This window comes from Hyperolius riggenbachi, chromosome 8, assembly GCF_040937935.1.
Source record: "Hyperolius riggenbachi isolate aHypRig1 chromosome 8, aHypRig1.pri, whole genome shotgun sequence".
Classification (NCBI taxonomy): domain Eukaryota; kingdom Metazoa; phylum Chordata; class Amphibia; order Anura; family Hyperoliidae; genus Hyperolius; species Hyperolius riggenbachi.
Window position 1 is genome coordinate 159523072 of NC_090653.1, and position 16877 is coordinate 159539948.

Genomic DNA, 16877 nt, shown 5'->3' on the forward strand with positions numbered 1-16877 from the left:
GTGACGTCATTCCGCCCCGTCGCCATGGCGACGGGGGAAGCCCTCCAGGAAATCCCGTTCTTTGAACGGGATTTCCTGATCGCCTATCGCCGGAGGCGATCGGCGGGGCTGGGGGGATGCCGCTGAGCAGCGGCTATCATGTAGCGAGCCCTCGGCTCGCTACATGATTTAAAAAAAAAATAATTTTAAAAAAACTGCTGCGCTGCCCCCTGGCGGTATTTTTCATACCGCCAAGGGGGTTAAGTAGCTAGAGGTGCCCCTGACTGAAGGGAGATCTGGTCAGTGGAATGCATAGAGCAGGGTGAGCGACCTCTCATTTACACTCCGCTCAGAACTCTGCATAGGTAAGGCAGGAAGGAGGCACTAGGGGAGGGGAGTGAGCTGCCTTTCCATCATCAGGCGCCTGTAGGCACGTGCCTATAGTGCCTTATGGTAAATCTAGCCCTGATGGCCTTGACTGATTTTTCATCTATCTGATCAGATTCCTTAGTGGGAATGGGCAGGACCGATCATTTCCGATTGATTACAGGGGCTATCAAAAATGATCGATTGATTGTATCATTAATGGCCACCTTCAGAACCTGTAGTTTGTCTACTTTGAAACTTGTAAAATACTGTACACATATGTTTAACAAATGCTTTCAGCACTGCTATTAGATCATGCCTGCCTTTAGTAGCTATTGACACTTAGGTGGTATTGGGAGTGTCACCGGCCACATCAGGTGACGCCAATGCCTGGGTGGTGGTTTATATACAAATTACCTCTCCCTGTAAGAGCTTTTGCTTTATTTACAGTGGTGAGTTGCGGTGCGCATTGTAACACGGTTTGCCACACTGCAGCTGGAAAGATACAACATTTATAACTGCAGATACTGTAGGTTTATTCAAACCATAAGCAGATACTCCAACCATATGGTATGCATAGTTGAAATTTTGCTCTACAAGTTGCTGAACTGCAATGCACCACCTATGTGACGTTCACAGTGCAGAAAGTGCGGTATAACGGTGTGTGGCATTGTAACACACTGCATGCAGTGCGTTACCGCAAAAAGTGAATGTTGACAGTAAATAATACTTCTTATTGACTGTATGTTTTACTGTAAGTGGCACAATGCACAGATACCTTACATGCCACTTTCCCTTTCTGTTGTGTTCCTGCTTTTACAGGGAACACAATGCAAACCCACTGTTAACCTAGTCATAGGCATTTTGTGAATTAGTACAAGGGATCAGTGAACTGAGACTCAAGATAATTCATCTTACCATTCTGTGTCCCTCCATGTTCTATGAAGCAACAGAGAGGAGAAGGTGATCAGTGTCACATCTGATCTGACAGGTTTCAGCTATTTGTCTGCTGCCTGGAGTGTTCTGCATCGACACTGGTATCAATACAAATTAAAGGGGCACTATGGCGAAACATATGTGCAAACATAGACAAATAAGAAGTACGTTTTTTTCCAGAGTAAAAATCCTTTCTCCTATGTTGCTGTCTGACAGAAGCGACAGGTTTTTGACTAGTCCATGTCTTCATAGGGGATTCTCAGCAAAGCTTTTATTCTTTATAAAGATATTCCCTAAAAAGGTTTAAAGGGAACCTGAACTGAGTAAAATTATTTAAAATAAACACATGATGTAGCTGCAAATAAATATGACATGCTTACTTCGCCATCAGTTACTCTCAGAAGCTCACCATTTTCTTCTTACAGTGACCCCTTCCAGTTCTGACAAGATTTTGTCAGAACTGATATACACTAGTTGCTGTCAGTTATATATCAGCTGCTGTCAGTTACAACTGAATGTGCAAGGTAATGTCCAGGTTTCCCCATGACTCAAGTGGGCGCTATAATAGTTTAAGTGTGCTGACTAGGAAACTGTTATGAGGTAATGGCCATTTTCAAAATGGAGGACAGAGAATTTCATCAATCACATGGACAAACAGTACACAGGAGAGGAGAATGAGAATGATGAGCAGACTACGAGGGACTGGAGGTAAGTATCACCTGTGTATGTTTATTTTGACTCTTTATTTGTTAGTTCAGGTTCTCTTTAAAGGGAACCTAAACTGAGAAGGATATGGATTTTTCCTTTTAAAATAATACCAGTTGCCTGAATCGCTTGCTGATCCTGTGTCTCTTATATTTTTAGCCACAGCCCCTGAACAAGCATGCAGATCAGGTGCTCTGACTGAAGTCAGACTGGATTAGCTGCATGCTTGTTTCAGGGTGTGATTCAGCCACTATTGCAGCCACAGAGATCAGCTGGACTGCCAGGCAACTGGTATTGTTTAACAGGAAACATCCATATCACTCTCAGTTAAGGTTCCCTTTAAACAATGATGCTGGCCAGCTTCCCTGCTCTCTACACATATTTTTTTGGCAGTTGGACAGAGCAACTGCCATTCACTAAGTGCTTTTGAAAATAAATAAATCCTAAGAATCCCAAATGAAGAGATGGGCAAGTCCAAAACCTGTCACTTCTGTCATATTTCTACTACCTACTGTAAGTGACAGCAAAATAGGAGATAAGTAATGTATGGCTCATTTTACTCTGAAAAAAACATACTTATTTGTATATGTTTGCACATATTTTAAATTTTACAATGTTTCGCCATAGTGTCCCTTTAATAGAAGATACCAGCATCCTAGTACTACCCCATTTTCATTATTTACTATCAGGTTTTTCTTCCCAAACTATATGAAACACATTCTTAACATGAAATATCATGAATAAGGTTTATAATCAACTTTTGCAAGAAATAAAGCAGATTAAAAAGTGGCGTCTATCACTATACATTTAATTAAATTGTGAAGTTATTGCTCTTAACTGTTTAGAGCCAGCTGTCGTCTTTTGCCACACTGAGCGTTGTCGCCCTTTGAATTCATTGCATGGATGGACCAGATTTTTACTAAAAGATCAAAAGTGCTACAAAAAGAAGCAAGTTGAACTTTGACGCGCTTGGCACACACGTTTCCACCACAAGGTACAGAATCATAAACCCAACTGCATGGATCATTTACAAACTCTCCTGATGCCTAAAAACAAAGCTCTGACTCTCTTTTGGGAAGGTGGACCTGCGTACAGCAGGGAAGTGTCACGCATGCGCAGTACTCTGCAGTTTCTGCAAGCCCGGATAACGCGCATCGCTACATACTGCGCATGTGCTGCGAGGGCTCCGGGCCGGGTGTGTCGGTCCCACCATCTATTGGTTCTGGTTTCCGTTCAGTATGTCGGACGCCACGGTGGCGGATACTCGCCGTCTGAACTCCAAACCTCAGGACCTCACAGACGCGTACGGTCCGCCCAGCAATTTCCTAGAAATCGATATCTTCAATCCACAGACAGTGGGGGTGGGACGAAACCGGTATACAGTATACGAGGTCCGCATGCGGGTGAGTGTGAGGAGAAGTAGCGGTACCTGAGTCCACAGACATCAGCTGGAAGCCCCATGCACAAGTCATCTAGTCCTGTGTGTGGCCCTGTCATGTATAGGTGATTGGGGGAGGGCAATGCATGCATGCTGTGTTCTTGTCACATGATGGCATAAATGTGTGTTCCTGTAAGATAAAGGGAGCTGTGTGTTACTTGTCACTAGGAAAGCTGTATGAATACACACGGCATCCTTTTGCTCTATGAAAGCTGCTATACATGTGAGTGGTAATGTCGAGTGTGCTCATGCATCTGAAGGTGGCTGGTGTGCTCTGCAGCCTGACTTGGTGGTGCCACCTTGCTCACTCAGGCAACTTGGCAAGACCAACCGTCTTCCAATAGTCATTCATTTTGCAGCATTTCAGAATACACTAAATCATAAGGGATAAGTCATTCAGACAGCTGAACTGTGCACTTGCCACACTACCCTCTGATCTGCTGGGAAATTAGTGCTAATAAGTTGCTGTCAAATGACAATCTTTGAAACTACACTTGTGTATGTGGTTAACCCATTGAGCAAGAGAAAGTCACTGCACGGAACATCTAGCCATTTTGGGGGGGGGGGGTTCTGGCTTTGGTCACACTGCTGTCAACTGGCGGTTTGAAATAGCCCTAAGACTCGCCACCAATTTATTATCTTCCATAGTCAATAGGTCTTTAAAAAATCTTTAAAAAAATGAAAATATAATATATGATTCATTTCAGTTGTCTAATGGTGTATGGGTCTTAAAGGGAACCTAAACTGAAAGGGGTATGGATTTTTCCTTTTAAACAATACTAGTTGCCTTGCAGCCCTGCTGCTCTCTTTAGCTGCAGTAAGGGCTGAATCACACACCTGAAACAAGCATGCTGCTAATCCAGCACCTGATCTGCATGCTTGTTGATGGGCTGTGGCTAAACGTATTAGAGACAAAGGATCAGCAGGAGAGTCAGGCAACTGGTATTATTTTAAAAGGAAACATTCACATCCTTCTCAGTTTAGGTTCCTTTTAAAGGCTAATTATGGAGGGGAACCTAATAACTTACCAGCATGCTTTCGAGGAAACTTGCAAAAAAAACTGAAAATCATGCAAGCTCATTGTAGGTTCAGCAAATACAACTAAAGTGTTAGTGGAGCATATTTGAAACTTTACATGATCGAAATATGGCTGTTATACTGATCCTTAGGCTTCTTTTCCATAAACTGCTAAATTGCACGCTTGTTGAGTAGTCCACGGCAGCATTTGGTAACACCAGCCGTGTCACGTTACTCAGCTGCCAAAAAATGTTTCACGTCGCACCTGAGTTATGTGCAGATGCATCTACATAGAGGACAGGAGCAGCTGACTGGCAGGGAATTCACCGCCTTTAGCTGCTTGTGGAAAAGAGGCCTTAAAGAGACACTGAAGCGAGACTAAATCTCGCTTCAGGTCTTATAAATAGCAGGGGCACGTGTGCCCCTGCTAAAACGTCGCTATCCCGCGGCTTAACGGGGGTCCCTTCACCCCCAACCCACCCCCCGCAAAAGTTGGTCGGAAAATGGTCGCTTGTATTCTTCTTCCTGGAGGCAGGGCTAACGGCTGCAGCCCTGCCTCCAGTCGCGTCTATGAGACGCGCATCGCTGCCTCTCCCCCGCCCCTCTCAGTGAAGGAAGACTGAGAGGGGCGGGGGAGATGCGGAGATACGCGTCTGACAGATGCGCATGGGGCAGGGCTGTGGCGGTTAGCCCTGCCCCAACCAGGAAGCGCTCCCCCGCTGCACGGAGGGGGTTTGGGGGGACAGGGACCCCCGTTAAGCCGCGCTATAGCGGCGTTTTAGCAGGGGCACGCATGCCCCTGCTAGCTATGAGGTCTGAAGCGAGATCTATTCTCGCTTCAGACTCTTTAAAGGACTCCCGAGGTGAAATGAAACATAATTTTTACTTGGGGCTTCGTCCAGCCCCTAGAAGTCTTCTGAGTCCATCACCACAGCTCCAGTGCTCCCCCGGGTCCCGCTGGCCACCCGCAAAGCTCGCTGACCCATCGGTGGGTCAGCGCTTCTGTGCAGGGACACCCCTACGTCATCAGGTGAGTACTGCGTCTGAAGAACTCTGTGCAGATGCAGCGCGTGCCCGGTAGCACCGACTTGCTGATGGGTCGGCAAACTTTGCGGGTGGCCAGCGGGCCACTGGGGAGAATTGGAGATACGGTCTAGGGGCTGGAAAAAGCCCCTAAAGGCTAAACTGACAGCAGAACTAGTGCTGTGAGTTGAGCACTGCCCTGCCTGTCTTAGCTCACACAATGTACATTTTTTTTTATAGCATAGCAACTATGCAGTCTACTTTCTCCCTGCACAGCACCCTTGACATATTTCAAAGCTTGAACCATAGCTCTGTTCATTCTGCTGGCCAATCTGAGCTCCTAGATAGTAATGTACCTTGTAGAGCTAGTTCACAGTGCTCAGTTGCATTGCAGAATAATTGTGCATTACCTCACTGCCCATGCCATTATATGGGGCTGGTCACAGTACTGCTTTGTAACTGATCCAGTTATTTTACCTTGCTGCACACAGGTTTTGTATTAAAGTCTATAACCTTGCACACGCTTGACTAAAGTTTGCTGATGTGGCTGTTACCGACCGCATCAGTCATGTGTACCGAGGCTTGAGACCCCTAACCCGCAAGCGATCTGTCTGGCGGATCAACTCACTCCCCACGATGGGCAATCCCATTGTGCACACTGCTCCCCCGCCCTCCAAGTGACATCACGCGCCACTCCGTTGGCCCTCTGATACCCTGCATAGCCACACAGCATGTCCTCAGATACACAGCTGACTTGCGTATGTGTAGCCTGTCCCAGCTATGTCGACAAGTGGATCGGGTCCAAATTCCAGACCAAATTCCAAATTTCCAAGTAAACAATGGCAGTTGTCTAGCAGTCCTGTTGAGAAGTAGTGTCTGAGTCAAAGCCATGGAACAAGCATATGAGTAATCCAGTAAAACCTGAGTCAGTACCTCATCTGCTGCATGCTTGTTCAGGGTCTATGGCTAAAAGTATGAGAGACAAAGGATCATCTGGGCTGCCAGGCAACTGGTATTGTTTGAAAGGAAATAAATATGGCAGCCTCCATATACCTCTCATTTCGGGTTCCCTTTAGTAATAGGTGTGTACGTACATTAGGTCTAGTATCCATTGCCATTCACTCTTTTTATAATGCATGCGTTATGTAACTGACCACTCTGATCCTAGCCTTAAAGAGACACTGAAGCGGAAAAAAATATGATATAATGAATTAGTTGTGTAGTACGGATAATTACTAGAACATTAGTAGTAAAGAAAATATTCTCATATTTTTATTTTCAGTTAGTGTTTTTATAACATTGCACCATTCTCTAATATTTGCAGTTTACACACTACTCAGCATTCTAAATGATTTTACAGAGCAGTCGTGTGAACTTTTGAATTGTCCTCTGGAGAGAAAAAGAAAATACAGTCACTGACAGTTGACATAAGCTTCAGAAGACAGAGCTCTCTGCAACTTTGAAACTCGTGGAGCTCAATGGCTCTTTTGCATAGATAACTGGAGTTTCTTAACTCTTCCTGTACTGGAAACAGTATTAGACTTATGTCTCTGCTCCTAATGTTTTATTTTTTAACTGTACTACACATACAAATCATAATTTTTTCTCTGCTTCAGTGTCTCTTTAAGTTAAGATCTGTTCATTGGAAATGTCTTTTTGTGATCTGAGACAGGCCGCAAACCAGAACTGTAGGCACAGTACTAGCACTGCTGTGTCATTGCATGGGCTGTGAAGCATAGACCCACTTCCATTCAGTGCGAAATCGAAATGCAACTTTTCGCATTAAGGCTGGATTTACAGTGGTGTGTTGCATAACATCCGAGATTAAACTTAAATGAGAGGGATATAAAGGCTGCCATATTTATTACCTTTTAAGCAATACCAGTTGCCTGGTTGTCCTGCTGATCATCTGCCTTTAATACTTGTAGCTATTTAGCTATAGACCCTGAACAAGTATGCAGCTTATCAAGAGTTTGACACTATTTTCAGATCTGACAAGATTAGCTGCATGCTTGTTTTGGGGGTTATTCAGACACTACTGAAGCAAAATAGATAGGCAGATCTACCAGGCAACTGGTTTTGTTTAAAAGGAAATAAATATGGCAGCCTCCATATTATTTTCACTTCAGTTTCCTTTAAATGTGCCTGAACTGCAATGGAGACTGGAGCCTGCATGCAGCAGTTAGAATAAAGGTGGCCACTAACGATACAATCTGTTTCATCTAATTCTACCAAATCTATGTAGTATAAGGGCACACTGAGTGAATGTATTGTATGGATAATTTAAGCAGTTACCTTATATTACATAGAAATGGTAAGATTGGATAAAAAAGATTGGATCGTTAGTGGCCAGCTTTATGCGATCAGTTACAGCAGAGGTGTGAACAGCCCCATAGAATTGCATGGGCAGTGAGTTCGCATGCAGCCTCATTCTGCAAGTAATTGATGCACTGTGAACTAGCCCTTACACTGAAACCAATGCAGTTCAGTGGAGTTGTTTCCATTTAATGCGTTTTTTTAAATGCAAAGCAGAAAAATATAGACTGCAATGCATGCTGAGTATTTCCACACTGCCCTACATGCAAATTGCGATCAAGTCAATGGTCCCGCATGCAAATGTTCACATTTTCAATGCAAATTTTTTCATCTATTTTCATATCCAACATGCTTCTGTTTCCTATGCAGTCACAGTGATGTCATGTTGCTATGGAGATTAAAAATCAGATGCACAAATTTGCATTCAACGGGTGCATAAAACCACAATAAAATCGCAAGCGAGACAGTGGAAATGGGCTCTAGTTATAGCTACACACATAACACAAATTGTGAGTTTGTCCGTAAAAGTGAGTGAAAAAAATCAATTGGCCCTCCTATTTGAGATGTCTGGTTACTGAGATCTGACCACTGTGGACTAGTGCCCCTCCAATATGTATTAGCAGTTGTAAGCAATAGTGTTGTCATCTCATGTCTCTAAAGTAGCTTGAAGGTAAAGGAGGAGGCTGAACCTCTGATGGGAGTGGAAAGGACATGGGCATTCTATGGCTTTAAAGGGGAACTGAAAAGAGAGGTATATGGAGACTGCCATGTTTATTTCCTTTTAAGCAATACCAGTTGCCTGGCAGCCCTGCTGGTCCTCTGCCTCTTATACTATTAGCCATAGCCCCTGAACAAGCATGCAGCAGATCAGGTGTTTCAGACTTTAAAGTCAGATCTGACAAGACTAGCTGCATGCTTGTTTCTGGTGTTATTCAGATACTACTGCAGAGAAATATACCAGCCGGGCTGCCAGGCAACTGGTATTGATTAAAAGGAAATAAATATGGCAGCCTCCGTATACCTCTTACTTCAGTTCCCCTTTAATGATGGAAGTTTCTACCTTTCAGCAGCTCTGATTTGTTTCTTCCTCCCAGCTTTGTTGGGTAGATAAATGATGCCACTATTGTTAGCCACTGCTTTAGAGTACTAGACCATTTAAAGTACCCCCTGAACTGGTGTATTATAAACGTACCGCAGTTTTATTTGTGGTGCTTTCCCTCCAGTGCCCCCTGTGCTCCCCCCGCTCTGCTCAGCCGTAGTCTTCAACTGAGGCTAATGTCCTTAGGAACGACCCTCCACTTGCCGCATTAGTTCCCGATGGTGTTACTTCATGCAGCGTACAGGAGAGCAGCAGTGTGTGCGGGCTTGTGGCGATTGAGCTCAGAATGATAGTGTACTATCGTTTCAAGCTCAATGACCACAAGCCTGCACATGCCCCAACTCTCCTGCATGCTGCATGAATTAACACCGTCAGGAGCTATAAGTGGCGAGTGGAGGGTCGTTCCTAAGGACGGGCAGAGAGGATGAAGTATTGCCACCTTATCCAAGCCCAGAAGATTATGGCTGGGTCAGCGAGAAATGTGGCATACTCAAGCGGCTCGCTTAAAGCTGGCTGCATGGATTCTAAGATGAGTTTGTTGAAAGATCTAGGTGTTTCCTTGTCCAGACACCTAGTTATGCCCTCTCCAGCCCTTGCTCCTGCGGCCCCTCCCAGGCTGGTCACAAACTTCCAAGCTCCCTGGTGATGTCATCACCTGTCCTCCTAACAGGATCACGCAGACATCAGGAAGAGAGGGAGTAGGGCGTTAGTAGTTAAGCTTTGGCGCAACCAGAGGCTGCTATCAGTGATGATCATCAGCAGTTCCACAGACATAGGTCAGTAACAGGCAGACGTTGTAAGTGATGACCTTGGCCATGCTACTACCACCTATTAGTAATTCTTACCTGTTAAAATAAAGAATCCCACATATGTCTTCTTGTGTAACTGCAACCATGCTGCTTTATCCTGGACTGCCAGGACAATCCCTGCACTGCTTGGAAGCTTTGTGGTCTGAGGGCTCGTTCACACTAGAGGCGCTTGTGCAATGAATCTCTATGAGAAGGTTCATATCAGCGCGGTTTGTGCACTGTGCGTTCAGCAAAGCGGTGCCTGGACCATTTTTGGGGCGATTTTGCTAAAATGGAAGGTATAGGAAGAGTGCTAAACGCTCACAAAATCGCTTTATTGCGATTGCATTCGCGGTTTAACCAATAAATACATTGTATGTATTCTTTTCCGGGTCAGAGTTCACTTCCTGACTTGCGTCAGGGAGTGAATTAAAAAAAATGCTTGGGAAAAGCGCGGAGCGCCCACCCAAGCGCCAGGAATCGAAAAATAAAAACGCTACAAAAAAAGCGAAAGTGAGCGGAATGCAATGTGAACGAGCCCTAAAGGTGGCCATACTCCATACAATTTCTTTTATCTAATTCAAGCATTCTGATCCAAATTTTCGATTGATCAGAAGTTTCGATCAGAATCTTCGAGGTACCACACACGTATTTTCGAGAGTGCCTCAATTTCAGGATAAATGATTGTAAACTCTGAAAAAATTGGTCGTTTAAAAAAATTTGGAGAAAAATGTACTGAATAGTTACATACTTTTTTTTTTTTTTTTTTTTTTTTTTCTGGTTGAATACAATTTCACAATTCATCACACACCATACAATTGGTCAGAATTTTCCAGCATGCCTCTTTTTCCAAGAGCAGTTGATAGGCAGTGCCTCTCAAGCTCTCACAGTTGCTTGCTGCTGCCTGGTAACTGCTTACTGAGCACACAGTTCAACTGCCCGTGGAAATGAGCTCTTAATTGGATGGTGTGTGGCCACCTTAACAGTGCAGAACATCAGGGCTGTGGAATCGGTACAAAAATCATCCGATTCCTCAGTTTATGAAACCACCGACTCCAGCTACCCAAAATAACTTTGACTCCTTAGTCTAATACTTACCAGGGCTGGTACAAAAATCATCCAACTCCAACTCCTCAGTTTATGAAACTTCTGACTCCAGGTACCCATAATTGCTCTGACTCCGACTCCTCGACTTCAACTCCGACTTCACAGCCCTGCAGAACATCACTCCACCTATCTTTGAAGTATGTAGAGCTTAAAAGGAACCTGAGGTGTGAGATCATTGGAAGCTGCCAGATTTATTTCCTCTTAAACAATACCAGTTGCCTGGCTGTCCTGTTGATCTTACTGGTAGGGTCTAATTACACAACTGAAACAAGCATGCAGCTAATCTTGTCAGATTTGTCATACATCTGATCTGTATGCTTGTTCAGGGCTCTGGCTAAAAGTATTAAGCCTCATCTACACGCGTAGATGAGGCTCCAATCCTGCAGCTCGATTAGCCGCCGGATCACCTCTTCCGAATCCCTGCGCGTAACCGCCGCGTCCCCACTCGCCAGCGCATGCGTCGGATTCGATTCCCTGCTCGTCCCCGCCGGCGCCGCTTATCTTCCGCTCGATTCCCTGCCATTGTCCCCTCGCGGGGAACGAGCAGGGAATCGGCGGTGGCAAGATCCGACCTGTCGGATCTTCTCAATCGAGCCGCATTAGCGGCTTGATTGATAATACACATCGGAGCGTCATCTACGCGTGTAATTGAGGTTTTAGAGGCAGAGGATCATCAGGACAGCCCATAAATATGCATTATTTAAAAGGAAATAAACATGTCAGCTTCAATATCCCTCTCATTTCGGGTTACCTTTAACTGAATGCATTGCAGTTTTCCCAACAAAGTGGAATTTACCTTTTTTAAAAGCTATATATATATATATTTTTTTTAATTGTTAGTTGCAGTCTCATTTATGTTGCCTATATGCGTGGATTGAGGGTACAGTTTACTTTTGTGGGCAGGATAGCTATAGTACACTGCCCATTAAATTAATGTTGCAGTGTATTTCTTCTAGGACAAAGATACAGCTCTGCATTAGAGCTTGTGAGGCTTCTGTAGTCTGATTTGCTTGGTCATATCCGACAGCACCAGAGGCACTAATGTATCAACATGTTAAGAACTTAAAGTGAACTCACTAAATGTAAGGCTTTATTCTGTGCACCCTACACACTACTGCCCTTGTTTAGACAAATTAAATGGCAGTGGTAACATATCATCTGAATAAATCCTGAGTTTCTTTATGGTGCAGCACGATACGCAGTGGACAGCACTCTCAGCTTGCAACGATAGGTTCCTGTGGTCAAATCTGGGCCAGGATGCTATCTACTGGGGTTTGTGTTCACTATGCTTGGCTGGGTACACACTCACACACACTCACACACACACCCACACCATTTTTCTTGCCAAATTGGTCATAGAATATACAACCATTAGGCTTGAATCTATTGCAGGGCTTAAATTGTGAGCTCCTCTGAGGGAGAGTTAGTGACATCCACTAACTGCTGCATTTTGGAACTGCCAATTTGGATAATGTTAACCAGGGTTTCTCAACTCCGTCCTCAAGTACCCCCAACATTAACTGTTGGTGTACTTGAGGACTGAGTTGAGAAACCCTTATGTAAACGATATTCTCCATTTTAGGAGTCAGTAAATACGATGGCCTTTTATAAAGTTCCATCTAGGGTGGAGGCTTTCGAATTGGCCTCCTCAACTGTACAGCAGGCAGCTCAGCATGTGGGGGATAAACCTCAAACCATTTAAGAGCAATTTTTTATTGGTGGACTCAAGAACTTTGTAAAACATTTTTTATAGCGTTGCTTAACGATTTAAATTACCATTCTGGTTGTGATTCAGTAAAGCTTTTATTGTTTTACAGCTGTCATGTATACTGAGCTCTCAGAAACGGATTTCTTGGTAAACCTTGTATACATATACTGTAGTAGAAATGAAACTTGGAATACCTGAGCCCCTTACCAGCCTGTTTATTCAAAAGGGTATCCAGTTCCACCTTTTTAGATGTTAAAAGTCCTTTAATTTGAGGGTGATTTGAATGGGCAATTTTAAGCTTATAAACTTTTTATGTCCCCTCTGTCTTACTTTTTTCAGAGACAACTAGTTTAACAAATAACCCTCTTACTGGAAGCAGGAAATGTGGGCGCTTGGTAGCGCCCACGGAGATTGGGTAGTGGAGGACATTTAAGGCTAGCTGTGTGGGGGTGGTTAAAGAGGAACTTCAGCCTAAACAAACATACTGTCATTAAGTTACATTAGTTATGTTAATTAAAATAGATAGGTAATATAATCTCTTACCCACTCTGTTTTAAAAGAACAGGCAAATGTTTGATTTCATGAGGGCAGCCATCTTTTTGGTTGAAAGGAGGTGACAGAGTGCATGAGACACAGTTCCAACTGTCCTGTGTGCTGATCACCCCTCCCAGTTGCTAGGCAACGTGAATAACAGGAAATCCCATCATGCTTTGCACAGCATCAGGGAAAAAAAGCCCAGGCAGTTTTCTTTGATGGGTGGAGCTTAGCTAAGAATGCAGCTAAAAATGATTCTTTAGTAAGAAAAACAAAGTTCTGATGCTGTGAAACTGTTAAACACCAAGCCTTATCAGTTCTGCTGAGTAGATTTTTTTTGTTAGTCTGGAGGTTCACTTTAAGGTCAGCCATTGGGGGGGGGGGCTGGTTAAGGCAAGCCTTGGGGAGACAGCAGTGGTTAAAGTTAGCTGTTGGGGTGGTCAAGGTTAGGCATTGGTAGTGGGAGGCTTCAATGTGAGGATAAGGGTTAGGTTTAGCTGTAGTAAAATATCGTTATTTAATCTTTATATTTGCTGTAAATCATTAACAAGAAAAAGCACCCACTGCACTCAGCATATAGACTTGTTGCAACACATTGCACACAAGTAATATAGTTCAATAATGGCTATTTCCACTCACCATGTCCATTATTTTCCTAACAAGATGTGCAAACAGCAAATTGGGCATAACTGCAACACAAAACATGGCCGACCACAGCCGCTGCATTTGATCGTTTCATAAATTTGTATAAAATTTTCATCTTTCCAGATTTGCATTTTATTTACCATAAATGCTCCTGTATTATAAGGAGCTGATCCATTGTGTGATGGCCACCACTGATCCAGCGGTGCTAATGTTCCTTGTGGTGCTAATGTAAAAGTACCTCCTCACTGATGTCTCAGGCGCTGGCTAACACACCATAGGATTATGTTTTATAGTTACTATGGCTATTCTAATTAGATCAGTGGTATTTGCTCCTACATTATTATAAGTTACAGTCTTTATGGAAATCTATAGCACATGGATATGGAACCTGTATGGCAGCCATTACAGTGCCCACCATAGGGAGGGTCTGCTGATGCTTCTACCATGTTTGGTGTGGGCTATGGGTGCCATGTTTGGGGCAATGAGGCAGGAGAGCAAATGCTACAAACAGCACTTGATGTATGAAAGTGGGCATTACTGAACTGTTACTTTGACCCATTTTCGTTTTGTGTGATTTGCTGCATTTCCACGCAGTCGGGGGAAAAAAGCCTATTGAAATCAATAGGCTTCCGTCTGTTTCACATGTGCGGGAAAATCGCAGTGTGCAGCAAAATACCAGAGAACGCATGTGAATCCCTGCAGCTAGAGCTATTCGGATATATCTCTTATCACAGCTGTGCCAGCATTGCATCGTGCAAGGTGCATGCCATGCACAGTGGAATCGGCCCTTAGTGAATATCTGTGGGTATGGTTTTATATTTGTCTATAGTCGTAAATCGGTTCTTTATTGTATATTAATGTACATGTTAGTGTACATACAAAGTATATGATGGATCGATTAGATGGACGGATTAGATGGAGGGATGGAAATTGGACAGACAGTGATCAAATGAATTAAGGAGATGGATATATGAACAGTATAGAGCACAGGTGTCAGACTCGAGGCCTGTGGGCCGAATGTGGCCCTCCTTGCCATTTTATGTGGCCCCGAGCTTCAAATGTGCATCATTGTAATGAACAGTACACTTCCCATTCAGAGGATGACAGTGTTTCTGGTTGAAACATTGTTAGTTTGAGCCTGGATGAAGCAACAACCTATGGAACCTTCCTGAGAAATTAGCATGGTACCCCCTCCTTTGTTCCAAATCCCCCCCCCCCCCCATGTGGCAGATAAAACACAAACACCTGCGTGCCCTTCCCCCGGTACCCTCTCCTCAAATTGCAGAGTAGTGGGGCAGTGTAATATTTTCTTGGTCCAGTGCTGCATCGTGTCTCTTCTTTTTCCCAGCAGCTGCACGCTTTATACTTCCAGCTTCTGATCACATGACATGTACTCAGAGCCAGAGGTATGCAGCATGTCTGTCTGGAAGATTAGAGGAGACCCGAAGCAGTAATGGAGCAAGTAAATGTTAAACTGCTACTCTACAGGAGGAGGAGGGGGAACACACACACCCTACCTACCTACCTACCTCAGACTGTTTTTGTCCCCTTACATGATCTAGTTTGACACCCCTGCTGTAGAGGTATAGAGTGGATGGACGGAAGTATGAGAGGTATGGATGGAAGAATGAAAAGTATGGAATGGATTGATGCAATGAATGGATGGGTGGACAGGTGAACAGTGGAGAGGTATGGAAAGGATTGACAGAATGAATAGATGAATGAACGGGAAAAGTATATGGAATGGATTTATGGAATGCATGGCTGCAAAGACAGATGAACAGTGGAGATGGATGGATGAACAATGGAAATGTACGCAATGAATGGATGGACAGATAGATGAACAGTGTAGAGGTATGGAATGGATCGATGGAATGAATGAGGGAACAGATGGAAGAATAGTAGAAAGGTATGAAATGGATTGATGGAATTAATGGGGGGACAGACGGATGAGTAGTGGAGAGGTATGGAATGAATGGATAGTCTGATGAATAGTAGAAAGGTATGAAATGAATTGATTAAATGAATGGACGGATGGATGAACAGTGGATAATGAAGGGATAGATTGATGGAATAGATTGGGAGGTTACTGCACAGATGATGGATGGCAAGATAGGTATGGAAAGGTGCTTGGCACCGCATGTAATTTTACTGTGGATATGTGGGCATTAGTATTGAAAAGAAAAATGTAACTTCTGTTGCACTTCCTGGATTACCGCGGAAGTTGCACAGTAACGCACTGCAGCTTCTGCATTACCCGGAGCACTTGCGTCACCTCGCTGGCACTGTCATGTTCCATTGCCTGTAATGGCCATTGCCACAAACTGTGGTAGGAGACAGTAGTCCAACCTGTGGAATAGAACATCCCCCTTTTTTTTTTTTTTTTTTTTTTTTTTTTTTTTTTAGTGGGCGTAGCCAACACAAACCTACTTAAAGGACTCTGACCCATATGCAATTCACTTTTTCACGCGAGTTTTATCCCAGGTGATATTTTCACAACTTGTAAATAAAATGCCTTTTACACCATCCGCAAGCAAACAAATACTCAAAATAATTTTGGCTGTACTTTTTCACCTTATTACTGGTACTTTTTCCATTGCAAAGTGCTAAAAAGTTTTTTTTAAATCAAAGGTGAAAAATTATCTCCCAGGAGAAAAAGTGAATTGCATATGGCCCTCTCTATCTTTTTACAAAATGTGCTAAACATGTAACAGCCAAATTACTTTTTGCTTTTCACCTTTTATTGCACTGCTAATTGGGGAAAAAGTGATCCATCTTTTTGTGCAAGAATGAACCTGAGGGCATAGTTTGAAACTAGCATTCGCAACACCTCAGTTTTCCTGCATTTATTTGCCTTTGGAGTTTCAATAAAAGTATTGAATAGCTTTTAAAGGAACTCCAAGCTAGAGTTGGGCGAACTGTTAGCGCAACTGCAGCCGAACTGTTCGGCTGCCCAACCTGTCATGTGGCTGTGGCTCTTACTACTTCCGGGTCGCAATGACCCGGAGTAGTACGTCTGCGCTGGCCCGGCGGAGCGTGTCCTAGATCGCGCTCCCGTTGCCGGGCACTCTCTGCGCATGTGTGTGACGTCATGAGTGACGTAACACACATGCGCAGAGAGTGCCCGGCAACGGGAGCGCGATCTAGGACGCGCTCCGCCGGGCCAGCGCAGACGTACTACTCCGGGTCATTGCGACCCGGAAGTAGTAAGAGCCA

General features: G+C 43.9%; 1 protein-coding gene across 1 annotated transcript in view; it reads left to right on the forward strand.

Annotated features, from left to right (window-relative positions):
* Positions 1-3133: 3133 nt before the first annotated feature.
* SNX12 (sorting nexin 12) overlaps positions 3134-16877 on the forward strand; it is a 45356-nt gene continuing 31612 nt past the window's right edge. Inside the window, exon 1 of the mRNA XM_068247616.1 lies at positions 3134-3389. Coding sequence (XP_068103717.1) covers positions 3225-3389 — 165 coding nt within the window. The 5' untranslated portion in view covers positions 3134-3224. The remainder of the gene's footprint in view (positions 3390-16877) is intronic.